The 23,407-nt window shown below is 35.2% G+C and overlaps 1 protein-coding gene across 7 annotated transcripts in view; it reads left to right on the top strand.

Annotated features, from left to right (window-relative positions):
* Nucleotides 1-23,407, top strand: part of EHBP1 (EH domain binding protein 1) — a 427,094-nt gene that overhangs the window by 236,913 nt on the left and 166,774 nt on the right. For 4 of the 7 annotated variants that reach the window (XM_043468858.1, XM_043468857.1, XM_043468859.1 and 1 more), the window contains exons 8-10: nucleotides 5,529-5,633; nucleotides 6,283-6,405; nucleotides 9,846-10,086. In XM_043468858.1, the coding sequence (XP_043324793.1) occupies nucleotides 5,529-5,633; nucleotides 6,283-6,405; nucleotides 9,846-10,086 (469 nt within the window). The remainder of the gene's footprint in view (nucleotides 1-5,528; nucleotides 5,634-6,282; nucleotides 6,406-9,845; nucleotides 10,087-23,407) is intronic. The other 3 variants (XM_043468863.1, XM_043468864.1, XM_043468860.1) reach the window with 1 other exon arrangement.

Raw genomic sequence — 23,407 nt, forward strand, 5'->3', positions numbered from 1 at the left:
CTATGGTTTTTCCAGTGGTCATGTATGGATGTGAGAGTTGGACTGTAAAGAAAGCTGAGCGCCAAAGAATTGATGCTTTTGAACTGTGGTGTTGGAGAAGACTCTTGAGAGTCCCTTGGACAGCAAGGAGATCCAACCAATCCGTCCTAAAGGAAATCAGTCCTGAATATTCATTGGAAGGACTGATGTGGAAGGTGAAACTCCAATACTTTGGCCATCTGATGCAAAAAACTGACTCATTTGAATAGACTCTGATGCTGGGGAAGATTGAAGTCAGGGGGAGAAGGGGACAACAGAGGATGAGTTTGAGTAAAGTCCAGGAGTTGGTGATCGACAGGGAGGCCTGGCATGCCGCAGTCTATGTGGTCGCAAAGAGTCAGACACAACTGAGCGACTGAACTGAACTTATGTACTGTATGATTCCATTTACATGATGTTTGGAAGAGGCAGAAACAATCCTATGTTAAAAACATTAGAATAGTGTCAGCTAGTGGATTTGGAGATTGTCTGAAAAAAGGTATGAGAGAATTTGTGGGAGGTTGGTGGTGATGCAGTACTCTGCCTCTTGTGTCACATGGATGTATATACATTTGTTAAAATCCATTGAATTATACAGTTTAAGATTTGTACCTTTCATATATGTGCATGAGTAAAATGCTGGAAGGTAATGTAAGGATTATAATGAATTCATTAGATTAGTAAGAGAATGAATGATTTCAACTTTCTGATTTATTGATCTACTGTGTGGTAGCTAGTCTTCAAAGATTGTCCTCCTGTGAGTGAAACAGGCCTCCCAATATTCATGCCCTTTTGTAGTCCCCTCCCTGTCTTCTGGGCTGGTTCCATAAATCACTTTTAATAAATAGAATGCAGTGAGGAAGTGACATTCTGTAATTTCCAAAGCTAAGTTATAGCTTCTACCTGGGCCCCTTGTAGTGCATTCTGTGGGAGATACCAGTTGCCATGTAAAATGTCCAGCTACCCGGGATTGCTGTGTTGAAAGGAAACCCCAAAATACCCATATTGACAGCTATTTACAGTGGGGGAGGGACAGAGAGATGCCTGAACAATCCCCAGTTGTTCCAGCCTCTCAGTTGAAATACCAAACATACATGTGAAGAAACAGTTTTAGATATCCAGCCCAGTTCAAGGTTTGGGTGATTTTATCCCAAGCCACTCTCTAACTGCTGTGAACCACTTGGCTGAGTCCAGTCAATCCACAGAACTGTGAGCGATGATAATTTGTTTTAAGCCACCAAATTTTAGGTTGGTAGCTAAAACTAACGTCTCTAGAGATAAATGTGTCGTACATAGATACATAATACATACACATGTGGGTATATAGACAGACATAAGATAAACACTAGATTAAAAACACAATTGCCAAAATTTAAAAATAAGGTGTATGTCTTTCTGCCTTTATAAAAATTATGGCTAGTGTTAGGACTTTCATTCAGTTTATTCATTCATTCATTTGTAATATGATCTGCTAATGGGGTTGAAAATCACATTATTAAACATATTAGTTATATCCATAAATCAAATATCTATGGGCCCAAAGCCTATGAGAAAAGTGACGTCCTTGGAAACTTGATCTCTGTCAAGAGGTTGCAGTGTTACTAACTTGGACCATCTTAAAATGAGATATGCCTGTACTGAGTCCTATGCTTTGGAGGGAAGAATGAGGATGCTAGAAGATTTGCAGGTATGTTGTAGCTCTCAGTAGCCCCCACCCCACCCCCACACTGGCCCTTTTAACTCCACTACAGACTTTCTTAAAAAGAAAAACCCACCTACTCTTTGTGACACCACTTCCATCCCCCTGTTTTGGTCCAGTGTGATAATCTCTCATGGTCAATTTCTATCTTCTTTTGCCTTCCTAACAATAAAGAAGAGTCTCAAATTACTTGACCCTGTGCTTCGATTGCTTGCCCCTAATTTAGTTTGCCTTCTTATTCTCACCAATATGAAGCAAGTCCAGATTGCCACACTGTTACCGATGACTTCATACTGCACTGCGGGTTTGTTGCTCAATTTCAGTAGTGCTAGGGTAGGTAGAAATTATATCTTGTGCTATTACATATCATCATTAAGTAACATTTTCCAAAGTGTAGATTTTTGGTGAAATAAGACTTTAATAAATAATAAAATATATAAATGTATTGGGCCAGGGAATTTTTTTGATCAGGGTGGTATATTACTAGGGAAGTGTCCTACATAAAATAAGTTCTGGGAAATTTGTGTTGTGAACCTTCTTTTAAACTCTTAACTTCTGTTTTTCTGATTATACATGTAAAACATATTGACTGCAAGAAATTTGGAAGTAACAGAAAAGTACTTTTTTAAAAGGAGAAATATATAACAAAATTTGTATTTTAGGCTCTGCATCTGCATATGCAAATACCAGTTGACTTATTTTCATAAGTTTCCAGGCAGCTGTAGCTTGGTATGGCCAAACTGAATAGCCCCCACTATAGTTCTAGAACTAATGTCCACACAGTCACCCAAGACAGAAACTTGGCAGGTATCCTAGATTCCTTTCCCCACTCCCTATGTCAAATTAAAACCATCAAAACTTTCTTCTTAATTTATTCTTTAATAGCAAATATTTACTAAGTCCCTCCCTTCATGAAGTGATGATGCCGAACTGCTCATTTTTTATCTTCCTATGCTGTTTTTTTCAATTGATGCTACTATGTTGCTCCTGGAATGATGTTTCTAAAATATGCATTTGATCTTACAATGGCTTCTCAGAGCTTTCAGAGTAAACTTCACATTCTTCATTTTGGTCACTGTAACCTTCATGACACCACATTGGCCAACCTCATCTCATTCCATTCCACATCCCTGGCATCCTAACCCCCAAGCAACTTGCTGTTCATCAGGTATATCATATTCTCATTTGCCTCCCTTGCATCATTGTGGAAGGCCCTCCCCTTTCTCTTTTAATAATACCATTGATATCTATTTGTCTTATTTTCACTCAATAACTCCAGGAAGCCTTCCCGACCTCAGCCTGAGTTATACGCCTCTCATCCAGTTTCACGTAACCTACGATGCATGTCTCAATTATAACATATATCATATTTATCATATATTGCCTTATCTATCTGCCTCTCAAAAGCATAATAGGTACTTGAGAAATGTTTATTATGTAGGTAAATGGTATTTCTTTGGAGATTGCTTCTTTTTATGATCTGGATCACTTTGTGAATATGAATGAAAGTTCTAGAAGCAGAGGATCTAGGTGTTAAGTAAGGATTTATTTAAGATATGGATAAATAAGGAAAGCTAGGATAGGAAGGACAATTTATCATCAGAGACAAGGATGGAAATAAGTAGTTACTTTGGGTTAGTTAATGAGGGAGTGGTCCTTAGTGGTTTTACTGTATTTATTTTTTACCAGTGGTTTTAGATTTTTTTAATCAGTGGCTTTAGATAGCACCAAAAGCATGATGAGAAGGAAATATTCTGAACATTCAGAAAAATTACAATGTAAATAATTTAGTCATGTGATAGAGTCACTTTGATAGTATTTAAGTGAATGTCCATATTGTACATAAAAGTGTGTAATGGAACAATAATACCTTTGAAGGTAAGGACCAAATTTAATGTTTCTTTAGTATTCCGTATATTGCTCCTTATATAAGGTGTTTGAATAAATTATTTCTACTGTCATTGAAAATATATCCAAGAATATTAAATAAAATGTGTAAGAAAGTACAGATCTTTGAGCATTATTTTAAAATATTTTAATCAGTAATTGCACATCTGGGAATACAGTGCAAATAAATAGTACTAATATACATGATAAAATGTGAGTATTAATACCTCAGGATATTTTTGAGAATCAACTAATAACATATGCAGAGCCCTTTCTACTTCTTAATAGAGGTTAACTGCTGTTAACTAATGTTATTAATATTTGTTTTTATCATATTTTTAAGTTAAAATAAATATCTGCAAACTTTTAAAAATACAAAACTAGTAATGAATGAAAAAAAATCAGTCATGCACTGATAGTCACATAGCATAGATTCTCCTCTCTATTATACTTCCTTGAAAATTGCAAAGTTACAGTAACTAGTAGTTTGGGGTAAAAAATCTAATTTAAGAATGAATTCTTCCTATTGAGGAATTTGCTAGGTTAGTTTGAGTCAGAATGAGATTTAAACTATTGGAAGGATAAAATGGAAGAAGATACTTTATAAAAACTGACTATTTAGCTCATATTATTCACAGACTAAGAGTCCAGTTAGTATTAATGCTGTTTACTCTTTTTTATTTTCTATGATTGACTGTCTCATGCAATTTTATTCATACAAAATACATTTCTCATTCAGACAAGGGAAATGAATAAGTTTGTCAGTTTTTCTAGTAGTCGTTTATGGCCTTTTTCAGTGTTAATTTCTTTCTTTATCGATGGTAAATTTCATGAGGGCAAAATTATGCCTGATTTATTTTCATTCTTATGTTCCAAGCATGGTAATTGGCACAGAGTGATAAATATTTATTTGTTCAACAACAAGTGATTGGATGAAGACAACCTTATTACAACCATGTATTTATATTATTTGGTTCAAATAAAATTTAGACTCTAGATTTGCGTGTTAAAGAACAGCATTTTAATGCTGAATTTGTAACTATTTTCTATTTCTAACCATTTTATTTCCCACTGAATAATCTGGATCTGTTTGGTTTGTGCTAATGCCTAAGTTATTGCCAGGTTTTAACTTTGGAAATAGCAAGGATTAACTAGAATACTCTAGTAGGTTCTTAATATTTTATTCCAAGCTAATTTTCACCCAGTGAATCATAACTTCACATATTTGGAGTTGTCCAAAACATGTATGACTCATTTTTAAAAATTCTATTTATGTACAGAATGAATTTTTATTTTAATATTTCACTGTCTGTTCCTGTCTTTTTTATTCTGTCTTTTACTGGCTAAATAAGATATCCTAAAGCAAATACTCAGGAGTTCCTTTAAAAGAACAAATTCCCTAGAAAGCAGGAGTAGAAAATGGCTATTGCCTGCTTTTCTTATTTTGTGCTGATTTTTAACATTCTAGAATATTAATAAGTGCTTATTATGTTCATGATTCATGTAGATATATTCTTAAATCCTTTAAATTTAGAATGCTATAAAACAAATAGCACATATTTTCTATGGTATCTGATGAAAATTTTTCTATTCTATTTTTAATACATCCATTTAAAGCCCTATTTTACAAATGTAGAATGTGAAAGCCAATGGGTTATTATCTTTGTTTTGTATTTGTTAACCTAGTTGTTAATAGTACTAATATAAATTTTTAACAAAAATGTTCTCTATTTTAAATATGAGTACAGCATCACTTTCAGTTAAATACATCTGTTATAGCTTATCAAAATAACATTCTCTGACTGTATTCTTTTGATTAACCAAATATCCCCTCTCTTTGTCTTTTTGAGTAACAGCATGCTTCTATGACTCTTTAATTAAGTGACCTTACCTTACATTTGTCTCGACTGGCTTCTGTTTACAGAAATTGTAAACCAATTGAATGCTCTGAGCAGCTTAGATGAAGATCAAGATGACTGCATAAAGCAAGCAAATATGCCTTCAGCTAAATCAGCCAGTTCCTCTGAAGGTCTAAGAGCTTTCTTCCTTTCTTTCTGCTTCTGATTGCCTGTATTTACTGTGACCTGCTACCTCTTGACTTTCTGTCTGTACTTAGCTGTCAGTTTTGTCTTTGTGCATTTCCTTTAATAAATTTTCTTTGGTAATTTGTAGTGCACCAACAGGCAACAGCATAACAGAACCTACCATCTTTAGCAAAACCCGTATCAGGATGATAGGCAATGATTTTAAAATATCTTATAACAATTGGTCATATGGCATATTTCTTTAGTTAGCTTATATATTGTAACAACATTGTTTTAGAAATATTTGCTTATATTACGTCAATTTGAATTATTCATATTTAGCAGTGAAGGATGTTTTTTCTCAGAATATATGTTAGTACTTTTTTATTGAATCAAGTAAGATTGAGATGAGTTTTTCTATTTATTATCTGTTATTTTCAAATTCATATGCATATGTCTGTTTTCTTTTATTTGAATATGTTGGTATGCTACAAAATACTTGAATGGCATTCTTTCATTGGCAAAATGCTATATCTTATTATTTGCAGGTATTATTAGTGTAAATTTTTGCGATTTGAAATGTTCCATGAATGAGTGATAATTATGCTTAACTCTATGTAACCATAGTGAACTGACACATATGTTTATTTTCAGAGCTTATCAACAAACTTAACTTTTTGGATGAAGCAGAAAAGGACTTGGCCACTGTGAATTTAAATCCATTTGGTGATCCTGATGTAGCAGAATTAAACCCGTTTGGAGATCCTGATTCAGAAGGTAGCAGATTTTTTCTTTACTTTTGAAGTCTTTATTTAGTCAAGTTCTCATGATTTGTAAGGACAGAAAGAGGTTTTTTTGTTTTGTTTTAAAGACTTATAAGTTTTGTTTATAATGACTTATTTATTCAGTACCACTTGCAATTGATCAGCAATTCTGGGTAGCTTCTATTGAATTATTTTTAAAGAAAAAAGAAAGCCTGCATAGACATTTACTTGGGGCTTATTTTTTTTTGACTCTTTATGAGTTTGGTCAAATAGTAAAGCTGTAATATTAGATATAATAGTATTTACTTAGCTGGCATACAGTACAGTCTTATTATTTTGGCCTTACCAAGCAAGATCAGGTTGTGGGAAATACCCATATTATTAGGGTGGTGGAGGTGGCCTCTCTCTATATATACAGCTTCTCCACCCTCACACCTCAGTCTGATGAGCCTTTCCACCCCTAATTCCCTGTCTCTAGCTGGGAACTATTCTCAGTAACAAAAGTTAAATTGTTAATGTCACAGAACAGAAGAAAAGATTAAGAGCTACTCCTGTCATATATACAACATATATAGAAGAAATAAAACCAAGGTTTTTTTTTCCTTAGTCATTTTTCTTATCAAGTAGTTTCAAACTATTAAAACTTAGAAAAGAGCTATTAAAGAAATAAGACCTTTGTTTAATTTAACTCTGGTCGAAGTAAATGCAAGAATGGGTAACCCCTATTGCATCTTTTAGACTGCTCTTATGACATCCTTGTGAGCTTTAAAGAACTTTGCTACTGCCAGTCATGGTGAAAATGAGGTTTCAATTTAAGGATTCACTGTTTTAGAGCAATATCACTTCATAATCTATTCTTCTCCTTCTCTTTCCTTTACTTTCTCCCTTCTTACTGAATTCTAAATTAGTAAGTTTAGATTAATGAGATTGCATTTTTTTGTGATTTATTTTATATTAAAGTATTTGAAATCTTAATGATTATAATACATCTTAGAAGTAATCTGGTTCAGCAGCCTTTTTTCATAGATTAGGGAGCTGAGGCCCAGAGGAATTAAGTGATTTGAACAATAACTTCAGGTAAATGGAGGTGGAGTTGGAGCTAAGATTACTAATCAAGTGTCTTCTTTTGACCACAAAGCTTCTTAATTACATAGTATATATGTCTGAATACATTGAGTTAAAAAAAGTTACCAAAATATTTTGAGATAGGAGTATTTGAGCTTTTCATTTTAAAATTAAATAAGTAATTTTTAAAAATATATGTGTGTCTGTTTCCGAGGTATAGAAGAGTACTACGTAATGTATATATTGTATTTCTATTTTGGAGAGGTTAAGAGAGCCTGATTCAGAATCTTTAATTATGCCTATAGAGCTAAGAATAAACCTGACAGCCAGTATTTTCTTTAAATAAACACTTCTTGGGGACTTTAGAATAAGTGTTTTCCATTAGAAGAATACTAATTTTTCTTGAAATAATTTATTATTAATTTTTATGATTAAAAACATGCATTCTCAAGTAACACAAGTAGTTAGGAAAGAAAAAAATGTGTTGCAGTTGTTTAGATATTTGGGGTTTTTTTTTGGTTTTGTTTTTATAGTTTCAGCTCTCCTCTTAGATTCATGACAGTCTGTGCTTCAGTGACCTGTTTAGAAAGTCATTTTAAAATGTATGTTATCTTTTAAATGAAATAATCTCATCTTAAACTCTCCTTTGTTGCTATTCTATCATCTTCAAATCTTGCTCTATAGTTTGAGTACTTTCTTGCTTTTGGTTTTATAATTTATGAACTTGCTTGGATCAATTTTTGTAATCCTTTACCTGAAAGTAAAAATAAAAATGGCATTTCCATTGAACAGCTTTTGTCTGTTTCTTAAGCATTTGGGACTTGGGATTTATTAATAAAAAATTGAGTCGGCAAAAAAACTCTTCAGTCTCTTCTACCCTCAGAGAAAAGATAATGATTCATTTAGATTATTATAAAGGTTGTAGTGGTGTTTGAGTATTATCCTGGTGTTACTAAAGATACAGTTTCTGAGTCTCTTCTCTACCTTAGGCTATTTTTAAATTCATTTCACTGTTGATTTATTATGATTTTGTGAATTCTGTTCAATACTTTATGATTGCTTCACCATGATGCATAGAATTTCAATTTAGAGTTGTTTGTTACAGTTATCTTTTCAATATAAAGACAATAATTTATCTGGGCTAATGTCTAAAGTATAAGTAAAAGTAGTTTGACTCTAAAATATAAAAATCATAAATATATGTCAATGAAGAGATTTTTATGTTAATTGGATTATATTGTTTGAAAGGTCACTTATGAAACTATTTTTCTTGAAGATTTTAATAACCAATTTTCTGCCTTCTCCTAGAAATGTTTTGTTAGAGTTGCATGGCATAATTAAAATTACTTTTGAACTGTTCTGTGATTATCAGCTCTCTGAAACTTTTTTCTCATTTAGGGAAATGTTTATATCATTAAAGTCTAAATTTTAAACAGTTTTATTATACATTCCAGTTTTGGGTGTTTTTTTTTTGCTGGGGGGCCATGCTGTGCAGCTTATGGGATCTTAGTTCCCTGACCAGGGACTGGACCCGGGCCCATGGCAGTGAAAGCACAGAGTTCTAACCACTGAACTGCCGTGAAACGCTCCCTAGTTTTGTTTTAAAATATTAATAAACATAAAAGCAAAATGCTGGTACTAAGTACTCCATAAGTATTTTTGGAGGACATGATGCTATTTTAGTGCTTTTTGTGCTATGAAGTCAGAATTTTATTTTTAAGAATACCTTTGTTTTCAAATTGAAATTTGTAGTAAAATTTAGAATTTAGTGGGACACAACTATCTGCTTCTCAGTATGATTTTAATGTAGCCTTTTCAACTTTAGAAGTCTTGTTATTCCTTTATGTTATTATATAAAGTACTGACTGAATATGAATTATGTTGAAAAGGCCCATTAAAAGCTGTAAAGATTTAAGGTCTTATAGTATACAGAAACCTGCTCTTTGAAGACTTCACGAAAACAAATTCAGTGATATATGGTGTATTTTTGATATATTCCGAAATGAATTTTCAGATATCTAAGTGATCTCTGCTTGTGTAACTACCAGAGACCATTACAAAATTAAGTTCATTTTATGTTTTTTTAAAAAGCAGAAATTTTTATCTATCAGTTTGGGGTGGGGCAGCTTAGTATAGTGAAATAAAATAAGCAACAATAAATATTGTACCTTTAAGAAGGTTAAAATTTCCAAAATCAGCATACCATAAGAAGTAGACAAAAATCTTAGATATCACATCTTCTGAACTTAGCCCCGCTAAAACATATTATTGATTTGCACTTTCAACCCCACAGAGTATTAATTCAAGATTGAGTATTTTTGAAGACTCAATATATAAGCAAGTATCAGGTAGTATTAATTTAATTCATCTTTTGCTATTGTTTTATAGAACAAATCACTGAAACAATTTCACCTAAAAAACCAGAAGAATCCTTTTATAGTAACAGCTATAATCCCTTTAAAGAGGTACAGACTCCACAGTATTTGAACCCATTTGATGAGCCAGAAACCTTTGTAACTGTAAAGGATTCTCCACCCCAGTCTACAAAAAGAAAAAATATAAGACCAGTGGACATGAGCAAGTATCTCTATGCTGATAGCTCTAAAGCTGAAGAAGAAGAGTTGGATGAGTAAGTACATTTCATTTTGCAATCATCATATTTTAACTAAAAAGGTCTTTCTGTAATATACCTTTGTGTACATGTATGCTCAGTCGTGTCCAACTCTTTGCGAACTCATGGACTGTAGTCCACAGGCTCTTCTGCCCAGGGGATTATCCTGGCAAGAATTCTGGAGTGGGTTGCCATTTCCTCCTCCAAAGGATCTTCCTGACCCAGGGATTGAACCCGCATCTTCTGCATTGGCAGGTGGATTCTTTACCACTGAGCCACTTGGGACGGCCTAATGTACCTTTAGATGGGTAAAAAGAGGTCTGCTGCTGCCTCTGTTTGGTCACTAAGTCATGTCCAACTCTTTGGAATCCAATGGACTCTAGCCCACCAGAGTCCTTTGTCCATGGGATTTCCCAGGCAAGGATACTGGAATGGGTTGCCGTTTCCTTCTCCAGGGATCTTCCCTACACAGGGACTGAATCTCCGTCTCCTGCTTTAGTGGACAGATTCTTTACTGCTAAGCCACCAGGGTAACCCAAAAAGATGTCTGTCCCTATGTTAATATACAGTTTATAAGTTAGTATCTATCTCATCCCCAATCTGAATTTTTATAATCTTGACCCTCATTCTCTCATCCTCTTCCACATGATTATGTATGCATCTTAAACTAACAAATGAAGGAAATATGTTTCTGGAGTCTTTGGTTAGAATTCCAATTGTGTCTTTCCAAGCAACCATGTTATAAATGGTATATAAGTGTTTTTAATTGATTCTTGAAGGCATTACACTTCAGTTATGTTATGGGTCTATTGTGGGAGCTAAATAATTACTTCTGATATTGATTTGATGAGAAGATTTATTCAAATGCCAAGCAATGAGATCATGACATTTATAAATTCAGAATTATCTGCTTTTGCATTATTATTTCTACCCAAAAGAGAGGTTTATTGACCATAGGCTCAATATATAAATAGTGTGATTAGGGCTTCCATTTTACTCAAATCCAGATTAGGGATAGGAGGGTACATTCACATTGTATTCTGGAATTGTACACTGCAACCCATGTAGCTGCACATTGTGGCCCTGAGTATGTTTGAAAAGCAGCATAAAACTTTTAGCCATAATGGAGTGGCATGGAGTATTTATAGCTTCTTGTCTTACACAACTGAAAAACTGAATAAAATATATAAAACAGCAGTTTTGGGGCATAAAATTGCACAGGACCCCTGAGGGAACAGAAACAAGGAATGTGAACCCTACAGTTGTCCAAGCCTTATTAATGGGAGAGTATTTCCAAGTGCAATTCAGGGAGAGAGAATCCAAACACTCCAGAATCTCCCTGTGCTGAGGAGGCAGAGTTTGGACTTTGAAGGTACTGGGGTAGCTAGAATTTGTGGACAGAGTATCAGAGAGGAGAAAGCTACTCATAAAGAGTTTCAGCAATCTGTAGAAAGTTTCTCTTGAGTCTTTAACTGAGTACTAATCAGAGTATAGGGCTTCCCTGGTGGCTCAGACAGTAAAAAATCTGCCTGCAATGCAGGAGACCCCGGTTTGATCCCTGGGTTGGGAAGATCCCCTGGAGAAGGGAACAGCTACCCACTGCAGCATTCTGGCCTGGAGAATTCCATGGACAGAGGAGCCTGTTGGGCTACAGTCCATGGGGTCACAGAGAGTCAGACGTGACTGAGCGACTTTCACTTCACAGTCAGAGTATACATATGAGGAAGTTACTGAGAACAGAGAATTAGACAGAACAGTCCCTGGAGTTCACTCAGGATCAAGAGTAGTTTGGATTTCCACCAGCCAGAGAGAAAAGACATCCTAACATATGGGACATCGAGTTGAGTCCACAGAAAAGTATTGTCCCAGTAGTGGGACCAAATTAACCCTAACTAAAGGCTGTTGTAGACTTTCCCAACAAAGTTTAAAAGCAAATCTCAAAAGAATCAGAATAATTTCATATAATTGTATCCCACACGGAGCCCAAAAATATTATATTAAAAAGAATGCTAAAAAATTCAACATCCAACACAAAATTCACAATGTCTGACAGCCAATCAAAAGTTGATCAGGCATGTAAAGAAGCAGGAAGTTCTGACCACTATGAGGAGGAAACTCAGTCCTTAAATATGGATGCAGAGATGGTTCAGATGATGAAATTAATAGACAAATGTGGTAGTTTAACTATTATATAAATATACTCCAGATATTCAAGAAGGTGGAAGAAATCATTAGCATGGAATACAAAAAGTAAATTCAAATTCAGTTTATAAACATGAAATATACAAAATCTGATGTAAAATACACTGAATAGGATTAATCCCATGTTAGATACTGCAGAAGGAAGTATTAGTGAACCTAAATGCTTAGCAATAGAAACTCTCTGGATTAAAATATAAAGGAAAAAAAAGTGAACAGAGGATCAGTGGGCAACTTCAATTAGCCTAACGTAAGTGTAACTAAAGTTCCCAAAGGAGAGGAAAGAAGATGAGGGAAACAGAAAAAAATGTTTGAGGAAATAATGACTAAAAGCTTTAGAAATTAAAAACATATGTAAATCTACATGTCTAAGTAGCTGGATGAACCACAAGAATGATGAAGAAAACTATACCCAGGCTTCTTAACAATAGCAATTCAAGTTAGAAGATAGTGGGGTAATATATAACTACTGAAAGAAAAGTAAAGTCGCTCAGTCATGTCCGACTCTTTGCGACCCCATGGACTGTAACCTACGATATTCCTCCATCCATGGAATTTTCCAGCCAAGAGTACTGAAGTGGGTTGCCATTTCCTTCTCCAGGGAATCCTCCTGACCCAGGGATCGAACCCCGGTCTCCCATGTTGCAAGCAGATACTTTTACCCTCTGAGACATAGTCCAGAAGAAAGGAAAAAACCTGCCAAAACAAATTTTTCTTTCCAGGAAAAAAAAAAAGGTCAAAATAATGGACATTTCCAGACATGCAAAACCTGACAGAATTCATCATTATCAGACTTGCTTTGCAAAAAATGTTACCAAAAAATATATATATATATATTACAAAGAAATCCTTCAGGCAGGAGAAAAATGACAGTATTTGGATCTACGCAAAGGAATGATCAGCAACAGGAAATGGCAAATAGAATATATATAAAATATATGTCTTATTTTTAAAAATTTCTTTAAAAGATAATTGATCATTTAAAGTATAAATAGCAGTATATTCTGGGTTTTGGATAGGGAAAGAAATAAAACAAATGACAGTAGTCACACAAGGGCTGAGCATGGGGAAATTGAATACTGTTTTAAGCTTTTTATACATGCTATTTGAAGATATACAGTACTATCTTTTTTTCATGGATGACATAATCATTTATGTAGAAATTTATAAGGAATCTCTACAAAGTCTACTATAACTAAAAAGTAAATTTAGCAAGGTAAAGGATACAAGGTCAGTTTATAAATTCAGATGTATTTCTCAATAGTAACAATTAACAATCAGAAGTAGAAAATTCTAAAATACATATACAAAAGCATCCAAAAAAATAAACCAAAACTCAGGGATAAATTTGGATGAAGATGTTCAATGCAATACCTATATGCTGAAAACAATAAAACATTGCTGAGACAAATAATGGAGAGAAATGTTATAGCCATGGATTCAAATTGATCTATAGATTCAGTGCTATCCCAATAAAATTTTGGTATATTTTTTATAATAATTGATAAACGCTAATTCTGAAATGTATACAGAAATATGATGGACCTAGAATAATAGCCAAAAGAATTTTGTAAAAGTATAAAGGCTGGGGACATACACTACTCAGTTTCAAGACTCATTAACCAAGACATTCTGATATTGGCTTAAAAGTAAACATATAGTTAAATGAAAGAGAATATAAATAAATCTATAGCTAGATCCACATATATATTGCCAATTGATTTTTGACAAAAGTAGCATGGGAAGTCAGGCAAGGATAATCTTTACAACAAATGCTGCTCAAATAATTAAAGTATTATTATACTTTAATAATTAAAATATCCCAACCCCTCCAGAAAAGAACTGCAGTCCTTACCTCACAACAAATATAAATTTTAACTAAAAATAGATCATACCCTAAAAGTGAAAACTGAAACATGGGAACTTTTAGAAGAAAACATAGGAGAAAAATAAATTAGGCAAAAATTTCTTGAATAGAATGCAAAAAAAAGTCAAAGGGAAAAAGTTATAATTCAGATTTCTTTAAAGTTAAATCTTTTGCTGTTTAAAAAACACTTGTGAAGATAAAAAGGCATGCCACAATGTGGCCAGACTTCTTTGTAAAATACCTATCAGTCAAGACTTCTATCAAGTATATGTAAAGAATGCTAGCTCAATGATAAGACAGCCTGTCTGTTTTAAAGAGAGAAAAGATTTAAACAGACATTTCACAGAAGATACAAGAATAGCCAATGTGTATGTAAAAAGTTGTTCAACATCTTAGTCATCAAGGAAATGCAAATTAAAATCATGTAAGATGCCAGTACACACCCACCTGAATTGCTCAAATTTAAAAGACTTTACTATACCAGATACTGTCAGGGACATGGAGCCACTGGTACTCTCAACTCTCAAATTTCTAAATGCAGCTATTTTAGAAAAAAAAGTTGCCAATTTTTGAAAAATTTAAACATATTTCTATTGACCTAACCATCCCATTCCTAGGTATTTAACCAAAAGAAATCAAAGCGTATGTCCACAAAAAGTCACATACATGAATATTTTAACAGCTTTATTTATCATAATAGTAAGATATGGTAATAACCCCAGTGTCCACCAATAGTCAAATAAATAAGCAAATTGTAGTATATCCGTAACAGTGGAATACTACTCAGTAATAAAGAACAAACTATTGATACATGTAAGTGCATGGATCAGTTTGAAAGTTATTATGCTGAGTGAAAGAAGTCAGACCAAAAAAGAGCATATACTATATGATATCCTTCATTTAAAACTGGAAAATACAAACAGTCTGTAATGAGAGAAAGTAGACCCATAGTTGCCTGAGACTGGAGGTGGAGGGAGGGATGGATGGATTAAATGGGATACAAGGAAACTTGTGGAGAATTGGAAATGTTTGTAGTCTTGATTGTGCTGATGGTTTCATGCTTATGTGCATATATAAAAACTCATCAAGTTATACTTCTTAAATATGTGCTATTTACTGTATATCAATAATACCTAAATAAAGCTGTTTAAAAAAAAAAAACAAAAACCCACAGCAATATTTAACTTTATTAACAAATACTCTGTCACATGAGTGATTCCTAGCCTAGATTTCTTGGGCTTTAGGTTTGTTTGATGAAAATAATTGATGTGAAACAGGGGAGATCTACAGAATATTTTACATTTCCTAAAAGCTAAATAATAATTATATGTTTGCTTATAGTGAGGCTATATGGGTCTTTGTTTTCCTTGGAAATACTGAATTTCATTGTACTGATGTTTATTTAGACCTTAATAAAAAGTTATTTCTTTCAAAATGCAGTGTAGTAGGAAATTTTTTCAAAATATGGGTTATATGGGTTGAGAGGGGAATTATAAAAAGGCTCCTTTGATGTACAAAAATCGGGAGCAGTTGCCTTGTGTGCAGTAAGAAATGCCATCCCTCTCCTGTACATTGGTCAGCTCCCATCTTGAACATTACTTTGCTTCTGGGTGCTGCACTTTACAAGGCGCGCTGATGATTCAAAGCATTAACAGAGTAGAGTGAACAGAGTCATTAAAATGTCCAGAAACCACATCAAATGAGCAGTGACTGAGGACATAGGGACTGTTTGACTTAGTAAAGAAGTGGTTTAAGGGAACTATAATAACCAAGTTTAAATATTTGAAAGACTTGTTTGAAAGAAGAAGGTAGTTGACTTGTTTTCTGTTAGCCTGGAACTGCATTTCTCAACCTTTGCTCATTTTACAGCACATGGGCAATAACTCTCACATGTGCTACATGTTTCCATGGGTATAGCTAGGTTTTGATAAAACTAAAAAATAGTTCTAACCTCCTATAAGAACAGGAATTATGTCATGATAATCATTGATTCAAAACCCAGGTTGAGATCTCAATACTAATGAATAACTATACAGGACTTGAAAAAGTTGACTCTGCTCTTGCTGAAGTTGTTGTGTTTGTTTTCTTTGAAATAGCTAATGTGTGATCAAAATAAAATTTCTCAAGGGTGGTGTAGGTGCTGAGTAATAGCCACACACCTAGACTATTTGAATGTAAATGCAAACTTTAAAGACAAGCATTCAGTCACTCCAAGATGCATGAATATTACACAACGTACACACACCCTGCTCTCTCCTATTAACAAATTAAAGAGACATCTAATGTTTGCTTAAACTTTTAAAATGCCTTAATAAAAACTAAAATCAGAATGACTAGGTGTTTCCTTTTGACCATTCTTTTTCCACATGAGAGTCACAGCCTTTACAAGTTTCCCATGAATAAAGAACATTCTGAATTGCTCAATCATCTGAGGTTACCAGAGGAGCCTACAAACAGCTTTTTTGTAGGAACATTATCCATAAATCTCGAAGGTTGCTCATCAGGTAATAATGTCCAGGAAGAACTCTGTTAATTACTTACCTGGTATTTCTCATCTTTGTCTCCAGAAGTTTGTCGGTCTAACTTAAGTGGCAAAAATCTTCCAGAAGTTGTTCTTACTTCAGTAATAAACTTATGACTTTTCATCAGGATGCTTGTATGACTCACCTTCCATTACCAAACACTTCCTGTGTCCTCTGACATGAAACTATCATAAATAAATAGTGCTGAGTTCTGTGATGTGTAAAACAGCCTTCAGAAATTCAGCATATCTGTCAGCTCCAAGAGAATGTATGCATACTTAAGTGCTTTTGGCACTTGTCCTTTACACTTATCAACTGTATGGTTTTCTCAGTTTTCTCATGTTGGGGGTTAGTTCAGCCCTTGCAGTTATGTAGGAAAACTGAGAAGTGATAGAGCAATAATATTTTTCAGAGCATTTATGGGATGAACTTTTGAGGTCCAGCATGAAATCACTGATGTGGGTGTACATCGATTTATCAAGGGAAGTTGTCGTTGAAGTTTAATCAGAAAAGTCACACACTTATTTTAATACGTTTGAATTGTTTTCCCAAAGAAATATAAACTTTCAAAGTGAGAGGAAAAGAGTATAAGTTTCACTCCACACTTTCTTCACTGTGTTTGCTAACCCTATTTCTAATCAACTTTAGTTTTTCTTTCTATAATACTTTTTCTTATTTTTTTTTAAAAATGAATAATATTTAAAGTTACTCTGTCCAATTTTCACTTAATATAACTGAGTTTTTAATTCACAATGAATTAATGATACTACTAATGTATTAGTTTTGAACAGTACAAGAATAAAAATAATTCTTGTTTATTCATAGTGATGTGAGATGCCTTGAAATAGATGATTCAGATCAGAGTTGATTAACAGAATGTGGAAATTATGCTAATTCCTTTAATAATTTTTCCTTACTAAAATGCTGTTCAAGTATTTTTAAATGTACTTATTAGAAATTATATAATTCTTGTCATTACAAAGGAGGGGAAAATTTGTGTGTGCTGAGTTGTGTCCAGCTCTTTGCAGCCCCATCAAGAACCTAGAAAAAGAAGAGCAAATACACAAAGCAAGCAGAAGAAAGGAAATAAAGAGCAGAAATCAATGCAACTGAAAACAGAAAAGCAACAGAGAAAAAAAAATCAATGTCACAAAGCAGTAGTTTTTTGAAAAGATTGATAAAATTGATCAGAGCATAACTTGTAGCATAACCAACAACAAAAAAAGAGAGGATACAAATTACCAATACCAGAAATGCAACCAGGGATATCACTAGAGACCCTGCAGACACACAAAGATAACAAGAGAATACCACGAAAGAAACTTGACGCACATAAATTTAACAACTTCAATGAAATGGGCCACTTTCTCAAGAAAGACAACTATAACTCAGCCAATATGAAATATGTAAGCTCAGTAGCCCTAAAAATGATTTTTAAAATTCAATTTATAATTTTAAAGCTCTCCAAAAAGAAATTTCCAGACCTTCTTTTCACTGGAGAATTCTATGAAACATTTAAAGAATAATAATCACCAATTCTGCACAATCTCTTTCAGAAAATAGATGAGGAGACACTTTCCAACTCCTTTATGAAATTAGTATTACCTTGGTACCAAAACCAGACAACAGGACACAAACTAAACATAAAACTACAGACCAATATCCCTCATGAATGTTCCTTAACAAAATATTGTCAGATACAATTCAACAAAATGAATTATATACCATGAACAGGTAAAGTTTATCTCAGGAATACCGGGCTCTTTCAATATTTGAAAATCAATCAGTATAATCTACCATGGTGATAAACTAAAGAATAAGAATTACATGATCATATTTATCAATGCAGAAAAACATTTGTCTAAATACAAAGTATACCAATATTCAAGTGGTTAGAGGGAGGCAGAGAGACGTGAAGAAAAAGGATAGTTCTAGATATCTTTGTAATACTTACTAAATAAGTTAAATAAAAGTTGAATGCAACTTAGTATTGTAAATTCAGTTATATAAAACACACTGAAAAATTGCCTGTCTTAAGGAATTTTGTAATTTTCTCCTGTTAAGTACAAATCCTTTGCAATGTGCCCAGTATACTACTGGAGATCAGTGGAGAAATAAACCCACAAAGAATGAAGAGATGGAGACAAAGCAAAAGCAACACCCAGTTGTGGATGTGACTGGTGATAGAAGTAAGGTCCAATGCTGTACAGAGCAATAGTGCATAGGAACCTGGAATGTTAGGCCCATGAATCAAGGCAAATTGGAAGTGGTCAAACAGGAGATGGCAAGAGTGAACATTGACATTTTAGGAATCAGCAAATTAAAATGGAATGGATTGGGTAAATTTAACTCAGATGGCCACTATATATCTACTACTGTGGGCAACAATCCCTTAGAAGAAAGGGAGTAGCCCTCATAGTCAACAAAAGGGTCCGAAATGCAGTACTTGGATGCAATCTCAAAAGCAACAGAATGATCTGTTTGTTTCCAAGGCAAACCATTCAATATCACGGTAATCTAAGTCTATGCCCCGACCCGTAACGCTGAAGAAGCTGAAGTTGAACAGTTCTATGAAGACCTACAAGACTTTTTAGAACTAACACCCAAAAAAGATGTCCTTTTCATTATAGGGGACTGGAATGCAAAAGTAGGAAGTCAAGAAACACCTGACTGCTGCTGCTAAGTCGCGTCAGTCGTGTCCGACTCTGTGCGACCCCATACGGCAGCCCACCAGGCTCCCCCGTCCCTGGGATTCTCCAGGCAAGAACACTGGAGTGGGTTGCCATTTCCTTCTCCAATGCATGAAAGTGAAAAGTGAAAGTGAAGTTGCTAAGTCGTGTCTGACTCTTAGCAACCCCATGGACTGCAGCCTACCAGGCTCCTCTGTCCATGGGATTTTTCAGGCAAGAGTACTGGAGTGGGGTGACATTGCCTTCTCCAAGAAACACCTGGAGTAACAGGCAAATTTGGCCTTGGAGTATGGAATGAAGCACAGCAAAGGCTAATAGAGTTTTGGCAAGAGAATGCACTGGTCATAGCAAACACCCTCTTCCAACAACACAAGATAAGACTCTACACATGGACATCACCAGATGGCCAACACCGAAAACAGATTGATTATATTCTTTGCAGCCAAAGATAGAGAAGCTCTAGACAGTGAGCAAAAACAAGACTGGAAGCTGACTATGGCTCAGATCATGAACTCCTTATTGCCCAAACAGACTTAAATTGAAGAAAGTAGGGAAAACCACTAGACCATTCAGGTATGACTTAAATCAAATCCCTTACAATTATACAGTGGAAGTGAGAAATAGATTTAAGGGGCAAGATCTGATAGACAAGAGTGTCTAATGAACTATGGACGGAGGTTCGTGACATTGTACAGGAGAGAGGGATCAAGAACATCCCCAAGAAAAAGAAATGCAAAAAAGCAAAATGGCTTTCCGAGGAGGCCTTAAAATAGCTGTGAAAAGAAGAGAAGCGAAAAACAAAGGAAAAAAGGAAACATATACCCATTTTAATGCATAGTTCCAAAGAATAGCAAGGAGAGATAAGAAAGCCTTCCTCAATGATCAGTGCAAAGAAATAGAGGAACACAATAGAATGGGAAAGACTAGAGATCTCTTCAGGAAAATTAGAGATACCAAGGGAACATTTCATGGAAAGATGGGCTCCATAAAGGACAGAAATGTATGGACCTAACAGAAGCAGAAGATATTAAGAAGAGGTGGCAAGAATACACAGAAGAACTGTACAAAAAAGATCTTCACAAGCCAGATAATCACAATGGTGTGATCACTCACCTAGAGCCAGACATCCTGGAACATGACGTCAAGTGGGCCTTAGGAAGCATCACTATGAACAAAGCTAGTGGAGGTGATGGAATTCCAGTTGAGCTATCTCAAATCCTAAAAGATGATGCTGTGAAAGTGCTGTACTCAAAATGCCAGGAAGTTTGGAAAACTCAGCAGTGGCCACAGGACTGGAAAAGGTCCGTTTTCATTCCAATCCCAAAGAAAGGCAATGCCAAAGAATGCTCAAACTACCGCACAGTTGCAGTCATCTCACACGCTAGTAAAGTAATGCTCAAAATTCTCCAAGCCAGGCTTCAACAGTATGTGAACTGTGAACTTCCAGATGTTCAAGCTGGTTTTAGAAAAGGCAGAGGAACCAGAGATCAAATTGCCAACATCTGTGGGATCAGCGAAAAAGCAACAGAGTTCCAGGAAAACATCTATTTCTACTTTATTGACTATGCCAAAGCTGTTGACTGTGTCGATCACACTAAACTGTGGGAAATCCTTAAAGAGATGGGAATACCAGACCACCTGACCTGCCTCTTGAGAAACCTGTATGCAGGTCAGGAAGCAACAGTTAGAACTGGACATGGAACAACAGACTGGTTCCAAATAGGAAAAGGAGTACGTCAAGGCTGTATATTGTCACCCCGCTTATTTAACTTATATGCAGAGCACATCATGAGAAACACTGGGCTGGAAGAAGCACAAGCTGCAATCAAGATTGCCTGGAGAAATTTCAATAATCTCAGATATGCGGATGACACCGCCCTTACGGCAGAAAGTGAAGAACTAAAGATCTTCTTGATGAAAATGAAAGAGGAGAGTGAAAAGTTGGCTTAAAATTCAGCATTCAGAAAACTAAGATCATGGCCTCCAATCCCATCACTTCATGGCAAATAGATGGGGAAACAGTGGAAACAGTGATAAGCTTTATTTTTGGGAGCTCTAAAATCACTGCAGATGGTGACTACAGTCATGAAATTAAAAGACGCTTACTCCTTGGAAGGAAGGTTATGCCCGATCTAGAAAGGATATTAAAAAGCAGAGACATTACTTTGTTAAAGGTCCGTCTATTCAAAGCTATGGTTTTTCCAGTAGTCACGCATGGATGTGTGAGTTGAACTATAAAGAAGACTGAGCACTGAAGAATTGATGCTTTTGAACTGTGGTGTTGGAGAAGACTCTTGAGAGTCCCTTGGACAGCAAGGAAATCCAACCAGTCCATCCTAAAAGGAGATCAGTTCTGAGTGTTCATTGGAAGGACTGATGTTGAAGCTGAAACTCCAATACTTTGGCCACCTGATGCGAGGAGCTGACTCATTTGAAAAGACACTGATGCTGGGAAAGATTGAAGGCAGGAGGAGAAGAGGATGACAGAGGAAGAGATGATTGGATGGCATCACCAACTCAATGGAAATGATTTTGGTTAATCTCTGGGAGTTGTTGATGGACAGGGGGGCCTGGCGTGCTGTGGTCCATGGGGTCGCAGAGTCAGACACGACTGAGTAACTGAACTGATCCTTAAGTCCTCAAAATTTTTCTTAAATCTAATCATACTTACATAGCAAGTTAATAATGATTATTGTGGCAGCTACCATGTTACAGACTTCTGTGGAAATTTGTTATAGAGAGATGTAATTAGGAATAGTTTTAAAAAATATCATCCAAATAGTTCGCATGTCAATTAATTCAGTTAGATTGAAGTGGGTTTGTTCAGTACTGAAACATTTAACATCAGATAGCAAAGAGTAAGTTTTGAGGGGGAGAGGGGAGTTTTTTTTCATTTTATAAGTTTTGGAGTTAAAAAAAATTTTTTTTAATTCCATTTCTTTATTTGTTACCTCCCTTTGAACTACTTTTAGTGTTTGAAAAATAACTTGGTAAGGCCTGCAGAGGTAAGAGAGATTCTGAGGCTATATCTCCAGCTCAATGAGGAGGAGTCACATGACACTAACTGTTGCGACTAGTACAGGTTGAGAGTGACCAACAAGTATGTTTTCCTTCCCCTCTCTCGTTTAGATTACTTGGTACCCAGAGTCTCATGAGAGCAGACCGTTGTTAGGCAGGGATGTAGATACTTGGTTATTGGTTCTAAAAGAATCTACTTCTGTTGCAGTTAAAAGAACATACGTAACTGAATACAGAAGGCTATTACCAGTACAGACCTTATATAACTAGATGGAGTTCCCTTGGTATACTTAGTATGTTTGGGTGGTCTGGGTGTTAGCCTTGTAGACTCAGAAACGCTATTGTTACTGTGCATACAAGATATTGAACTCTAGGGAACAGAGTGGTATTGCAAAAAAAAAAAAAAATTTTGCAACAAACTAATAAAAATAACAATAAATTTATTACTTTTATTATAATAGCAATGTTATAATAGGAATAGGAAGAATAATCATCATATATACTAGATACTTGTGTTTATGGATGACTAACTGGCTTCCCTGGTGGCTGAAATGGTAAAGGATGTGAAATTTACTCAGTCATGTCTGCTCTTTGCAACCCCATGGGCTGTACAGTCCATGGAATTCTCCAGGCCACAATACTGGAGTGGGTAGCCTTTACCTTCTCCAGGAAGTCTTCCCAACCCAGGGATTGAACCCAGGTTTCTTATATCACAGGCGGATTCTTTACCAGCTGAGCCAAAGGGAAGCCCAAGAATACTGGAGTAGGTAACCTATCCCTTCTCCAGTGGATCTTCCCAACCCAGGAATTGAACCGGTGTCTCCTGCATTGCAGGCAAATTCTTTACCAACTGAGCTATCAGGGAAGCCCCAAATGGTAAAGAAACCGCCTTAAATGCAAGAGACCTGGGTTCAACCCCTGGGTCGGGAAGATCTCCTGGAGAAGGGAATGGCAATCCACTCCTATATTCTTGCCTGGAGAGTTGCATGAACAGAGGAGCCTGGTGGCCTATAGTCCATGGAATCGCAAAAAGTCAGACATGA

This window comes from Cervus canadensis, chromosome 5 (assembly GCF_019320065.1).
Source record: "Cervus canadensis isolate Bull #8, Minnesota chromosome 5, ASM1932006v1, whole genome shotgun sequence".
In the NCBI taxonomy this organism is placed as follows: Eukaryota; Metazoa; Chordata; class Mammalia; order Artiodactyla; family Cervidae; genus Cervus; species Cervus canadensis.